This window comes from Rhinichthys klamathensis, unplaced genomic scaffold, assembly GCF_029890125.1.
Source record: "Rhinichthys klamathensis goyatoka isolate OS25496 unplaced genomic scaffold, OSU_Roscu_1.1 h1tg000050l_1, whole genome shotgun sequence".
NCBI lineage: Eukaryota > Metazoa > Chordata > Actinopteri > Cypriniformes > Leuciscidae > Rhinichthys > Rhinichthys klamathensis.
The window spans coordinates 4,458,547-4,465,253 of record NW_026606596.1 but is presented as its reverse complement, the minus strand read 5'-3'; the positions used below and the strand labels follow the sequence as shown (position 1 = coordinate 4,465,253).

Genomic DNA, 6,707 nt, shown 5'->3' with positions numbered 1-6,707 from the left:
AAAGCGGTAGTCTGATGACACAGGGACAAGCAAAGTGAACCAGAAATGTGCATGTTTATGCCTTAGTTCTTTAAAAAAAAAATATATATATACACATTAAATGAAAGTTGTTCTCATGCCCCTCAGTGTCTGGCACAATTCATTAGATGAAATACACAGCAAGCAAGGGAGATGATGAGGTCAGGACAAAGCTTTACAGCAGTGATGCAGTGTAACTAAGCGGTACGAGTGATGATTTTTCCCTGAGCATGTCACCCTCTTTCATTTTCACTAAACATGGCAGTCTCATGAATCGAGGAACACACTGGGGAAGAACCCCCCCCTCTTTCCAAACTCACATCAGCAACAGGATTGTAAATAGAAAGAAAAAAGACTTTGTGCTTATCAAAAGAAAGAAAAACAGAAGTGACCTTATTTTCTGAGGTGGGCTGATGTATCGAGCACGAGTAAAAGTTGCCAGAGAACACTGATCTGAGCGGTTTGTTCTATTCCAAGTCAACCACAATAAAAGAAATAACAAATCATAACAGATCTCAGATCAGCGGACTAGGGAAACTTCTACCCACGCTCCATGATTCGTTATGGACTTCTTCAGCTTGAGAAAAACTGATGCGGCTCAAACGTACTCCTTGCTGCTGCTGGGGGGTCTGGAGGACTTGGGGTACTTGGGAGAGGGTTTACCCTTTGGGCAGGAGGCAGCCAACATGCCTCCACCCATTATGTCCAGGAACGCACCAGCCCAGGCGATGAAAACGGCTGAACCAAACTCATACCTACAGAAATAGAGTATTATATTATGAGCATGTGACTTCCCTTCTCAGTACTGAAAGAGAAACTATAAAATAAGGTGAAGCACATGGAAAAATGCATATACTTTTCTTGTGGTTGGCAGCCACATTTAAACTTACTTTGTATTGACAGGTGTGAAGGGGTTGTAGAAGTCCCGGACAATTTGACTTGTAAACCAACCACAGGCAACAATGCTACAGAGGGCTGAGGAATGGAAGAGAAGCGATAAATTAGTTACTTATGAAAAAAAAAAAATTCCACACTACACAGTATTTGTTTTCGACACAGTATCTGCCCTCTGACTGGGAGTGAACATTTTCTACATGTCATCTGTCAAAGTCATATTCAGAGCAATGCGAAACCAAAACTGTGAAGATAGATATTCCAAACCTAGAAAGAGTTCCTTTAACCTCAACATTTAAAAAATCAATTATTACTTTTATTTAACTGCATATTTCAGGAATTCTTTGGGAACATGCTTTACTAGTTCACACACAGAAACTCTGTTTTTGTCACTGCTGTAGTTTAATTGCATAACAACATTAATATCTTAATATTAGAGTGAACGTACCTGCAACAATGAGGATTATCCCGCCTGTCATGGCAATGCGGGACTTTTTGACCCTGTCATCACCACCACAGTTAGTGCACTTCATGCCCATGCTGGCCACACCCAGTCCCGCTACTGTGAATAGGATCGCTACAATCATCAGGGCACGAGTTGCCTGGAGAGCACCTGAAAGAGGGGAAGGGTAGAGGAAGAAAGAGATTAATATTTTAGTCTCGACATGTACATTCATTACAGTGACATTCAGACTACCCACAACATTAAAAAAAGCTTATTTTAAACATATTTCCTTAATTGTTTATCATAGTTGAAGCCAGTTCAGCACACAAAAAGTGCACCAATAGTGAATCAAAAAGATTATGAACAGACTAAAGGGTTTTGAAATGGCCAGATTGTTTTTGTTCCTCTCTGACTGACGAGAAAAGCCTTCCCCCACTACACCTGCAGTCAGGTGCAACAAAGACCGGTTCCAACCGGAAGCCTCCTTTGAGAGAAGATTGTACACATATGTGGGCAGCGATTTGCCCTTTAGATACAGTGAAGGAACAGGTTTAACCAGTCATGGGAACTTGGGTTTCACTGCAACAATCTATCTACTTTTGCTCTATGGGCATGGCTTTCAAAAGCATAACACATAATTTTAGTATCATAAGCCAAATTATTAAGAAATTTATTAGGAAGAACTGTTTATTAGGAGCTTGTCACCTGAAGTAAAATGCATATTAAAATCTTACAGGATGTACAAAATGGCTGCTGGCCATTACGTCACCTTGCCGGGTTTTCTTTTTGCTTGTGCCCTGTTAAATCTCATGGTTTATCCCTAATAGCAATACTACAGTAAGATATCATTAAATGTGTTGTACTTATGCGTGCATAACATAAAATGAAACAAACTCACTGATAAGAGTCAATTTTATTTTAAGCTACATCAAAATACTTATATGGTAATTGGCTAAATGACTTAAGCGTCTATAAACATACTGTTTAGCTATAAACACAAAAGGTAGAAACGAGCCAAATGACTCCTTTACATCGGTCTCAGATGTGGGGAGTAAAGAGGGGATGAAATAAAGGTAAACATCACAGACCCCTGTTTTTCTAAAAAAGACTCTTTGAGTTTAAATAACTTCATTGTCTGTTTAGGTTATTAACAAAGGAGTCCTCATTTGGTTGTTTTAATAAGTTGTTGGAAAAATGTTTGAGCCATTTAAAGACAATGCCTGACTCCCCCACCCGACACAGGAGCACTGTTTCCGCGAGTGGAGGAAGGGTGGGAGTCACACCCATGTAATCATTACTTTGAGTAAAAGCGTAACCCAACCGTATCACCCAACACTAAACTAGCATTGTCCCAGTTGGAATGTTCACCTAATGTTACAGGTATAGTTCACCCAAAAAATGTTTTTGTTTTTTTTATTTATCATCATTTACCTTCAAGTTGTTCCAACTGTATGAGTTTCTTCTGTTGAACACAATAGATGATATTTTGAAGAATGTTGGTAACTAAACAGTTGAAGGCACCCATTGACTTCCATAGTATATCTTTCCCCTACTATGGAAGTCAATGGCTACTGCAACTGTCTGGTCACCAACATTCTTCAAAATATCTTTTGTGCTCAAACGAAGAAACTCATGCAGTTTTGAAACAACTTGAGGGTCATGACAAAACCCCAATTTTTGGGTGAACTATACCTTTAAAACCCTATTTTGTTTATTGACCAACTGAATACAATGAATAATCTCCTGTTTTGACTACTTTGGCTTCAAAACTTCACTGTTCACACATCCTGAAGGTCTGCTGCCCCTTTTACCGCCTTTGAGCTTCCTTTGACCCAAAACGAATGGATACATAAAGCAAAAGATAAAATCAAAACAAATATCATTATCTAACACCAATCTCTGCAAGAATGTGAGAGATACTCAAACATATTTGTTTGACATCAAACGCCACTAGCCAAAATGGATAAAATCAAGAGAAAAACGTGCATTTCTGAGGGAGGGCATAACAGGTGCGTGTCCTTGCTGTGGTAACTCGAGACGAGTTGCTATAGGGCGTGGCAACGACAAACAAGAAGAGTGCTAGCTTTCATGTACGGATAAAGACAAACATCACAACAGTTTTAAATATGACTTGCTCCTTATATTTGACAGATAAAAATAATAATAAAAGAAAATAATTACCAAGAGTATGTTTGTATGTTATCGACAAAAGTTTAAAAGTTTTTTTTTTTTTTTTGCTCTGCTAACATAGCTGTATGACACGACAAAAATAAATTATATCAGTAAGCTGGCACCCTTCGACGCCAGAACACTCGTATCATTATCATCACAGTGTGAAGACATCATATGCCAGTACGCGCATGCGCCCTCTCAGATAGCATTTCACCAAGCAAATGCTTAGTTTAGAACCATAACTAGAAGGCTATTCTAAAAAAAGACATCCAGTGGTGTTGTTGTCGTCTATAATATAGCTTTTGAAAAAAAAAAAACGTACAGGTGGTTTGCACTTACCATCGAGTTGTAGGATTGAGTCGTACACCTTGCACTGGATTTGACCGGTGCTCTGAGATGCGCACGACATCCAAAGGCCTGAATACATCGCAATCGCTGTGATTATATTATCTCCAACGTAGGCAGACATCTTCCATTGAGGCAAGATTGTGCCAATAATGAGCCCAATCAAACCCAGAACAGATAGAGCAAATCCCAGGAGCTGCATTCCTTTATTCGCCATCTTCTCACAATGATTTTAAAAAGACGAACTAGTCTGAAACTATATCTATTTAATATCTGAACGCAACAGTTCAGTGGGTTTCTGTAGTCCTCTCGTGAATGGGTAAAATTCACAAGAATGTGTTCGAAATGTTTGTTTTTTTTTAAATCCGCGTAGAGCCGTTGTGGATGCCCTGACTCAGTCACCTGTTGAATGAAGCCGCACCTGCTTGAAATGAAAGGAGCTGCTGATTTGAGCTTTAAGAGTCTCGTCCTCTTTATGGGCGGAGACATTCTGAGTTTCGTCTAGGTTAGGTTCAGTTTTTTTTGCCCATGTTGAATTTTGTAGAGGTCGGGGGTTTTCGTGAATCGTGACGACACCGTATCGAAGTATGACAAATCACAGCTTGTCTTACTTTCATCGTTTGATGATATAGAATCTTTATATCAGCTTCTGTGACCTGAATGTCAAAATGCCTCGTTCAAATGGATATAAGACTTTGTCTAAACCCTTCTCCAAATAATATGGGCTACATTATGCAGTTTATTTATTTATATATATAATTTTGGTAGGCTATACTAGCTGCTATGGTCAAGTGTTTGGAAACATTGCGTTTTTTTTAATGTTTTTGAAAGTTGTCTCTTAAGAAGTTAAGAGACCAAGGCTGCATTTATTTGATAAAAAATACAGTAAAAACTGTGAAATATGATTGCACTTTTAAATTAACTGGTTTATGTTTTAATATCTTTTCAAATGTAATTTATTCATGTGATGGCATTGCTCCAGTCTTCAATGTCACGTGATCCTTCAGATGTCATTCAAAGATCATTTCTTATTATTATCAGTGGGAAATCATGATACACTGCTACTCAAAAGTTTGGGGCAAGTACGATTTATTTTTTATTTTATTTTTTTACTTTTTAAAAAATAAAGTAATAGACCTACTTATAATAAGCAAAGGCACATTCAATTGATAAAAAAAAAGACAGTACAGACATTTATAAAAAATAATAAATATTACAAAAAAGTTTTATTTATAATAAATGCTGTCCTTTTGAACTTTCTATTCATAAAAGAATCCTAAAAAAAAACCCAGCTTCCACAAGAATATTAAGCAGCCCAACTGTGTTTAACATTAATAATAAGAAATGTTTCTTGAGCACCAAATCAGCATATTAGAATGATTTCTGAAGGATCATGTGACACTGAAGACTGGAGTAATGATGCTGAATATTCAGCTTTGACATCACAGGAATAAATTACATTTAAATATACATTTTATATATTTGTACATGGGCCAATACTAAATAGATTGGGGTCGGTTCGATTCTTGTATGTTTTTATTTTATTTTATTTTTTAAGTCTCCTTTGCTTACCACGACTGCATTTATTGGATATTATGAACGGTAGCTTTGTTGACATTTTTTCTACCGGTATTTGGGATTCAGTGTTCAAACAAATTGTTGTGATACTGAGTCATACTTCTTAAGGATGATATTGTTACAACCGAAGTGCCAAACACAGTGAAATGTCATGACAATCTTAGGCCAGCTAATAAATGGAGGAATTATTTTTAGACTTCAATTGACATGAGTGAGTGATGGTTACTAACCACAGAAAGGAAACTCACACTGCAGGAAATGCACCTAAATGCAATGTTTGTAAATTAGCATATTGACATAGATACAATATTGTTTGGGTGCATAGGTGTACCTTGCACTGGGGTTTTAAACTTCTTTAAAAAAAAAAAAAAAAAAAAAAAAAAAAAAAAAATTACTTTAGCAAATATATTTGTACTAGGCCAAAGCAAATTATATATATATATATATAAAAAAAACTTTAGAAATTAACTTATACCTACTAACAGAGTAATGTTAATGTATAAACATGAGGAGAAACATTTTTCATTTTTCAATTGATTTTAAGCAGAATAAAAAAGCAATAATGTCAATCTTTTTTCTTTTCTTTTTTTTTATACATTTGTTTTGGCATGAAATTTTATGCGGGCATTCTAGTCCCTGTACTCAGGCCTACCCAAAACACGTTTTAAATTTTCAAACTGTAAAACATATTTTTTCAGTGTTGTTCTGACATGCCTTCTCTGTTTTCGAAACTGATGTGCTGATAATGTATATCTGTGTTATAAAAAGCCAAACTGTTTAGGTTCTAAACAGGCTTACTAACCACTCTGTAGTTCCTCAGAAATGTACTCTTCAAATAGTTTTCAGGTGAGTTATTGTCGCTTAAGGATATTTTTTCATTGCTGTTTATTTTGCCACATTATCACAAACATACACGGAAAGAGAAAAGGCGTGTCTTTAGAAATCATACAATGATGTCACAGGTTTCAGTCAGTAAGATAGATATGATTCACATACTGAGTGTGTACATGTGTCACTTCATGGTTTATGTGAAACTGTTCACTAAAGCATTATTTGCCTCTGCTCTCATGGGGGGAAGGGTTTAACGTATCGGTACTGGTCAAACAGGTTCTACCATGAACCACACAACATCAACCCTGGGCATTTCCTGGAATATAAGCTGAAGATACATACATATAAAGATCTCTGCTTTATATTTCCCTCCACACACGCAATCCAATACACACATCCACGTATCACAATTCTCTCATACTAT

General features: G+C 36.6%; 1 protein-coding gene across 1 annotated transcript; it reads right to left on the bottom strand.

Moving 5' to 3' along the window:
• Positions 1-202: 202 nt before the first annotated feature.
• On the bottom strand, positions 203-4,156 carry cldn7b (claudin 7b). Its single transcript, XM_056247833.1, has 4 exons — positions 3,869-4,156; positions 1,361-1,525; positions 909-993; positions 203-773 (listed from the first exon to the last, which is right to left on the bottom strand). Exons 1-4 carry the CDS (start codon positions 4,089-4,091, stop codon positions 617-619), a joined length of 630 nt encoding a protein of 209 aa, XP_056103808.1. The 5' UTR covers positions 4,092-4,156; the 3' UTR covers positions 203-616.
• Between the last annotated feature and the right edge of the window lie 2,551 nt (positions 4,157-6,707).

What these genes read in the sequence shown, in the direction of transcription:
- cldn7b (XM_056247833.1), bottom strand. Translation starts at nt 4,091, where the DNA reads ATGGCGAATAAAGGAATGCAGCTCCTGGGATTTGCTCTATCTGTTCTG. An exon ending in GATAATCCTCATTGTTGCAG is followed by an intron (nt 994 to 1,360) that starts GTACGTTCACTC and finishes TCCATTCCTCAG; the next exon opens with CCCTCTGTAGCATTGTTGCC. An exon ending in TTCACACCTGTCAATACAAA is followed by an intron (nt 774 to 908) that starts GTAAGTTTAAAT and finishes CTATTTCTGTAG; the next exon opens with GTATGAGTTTGGTTCAGCCG.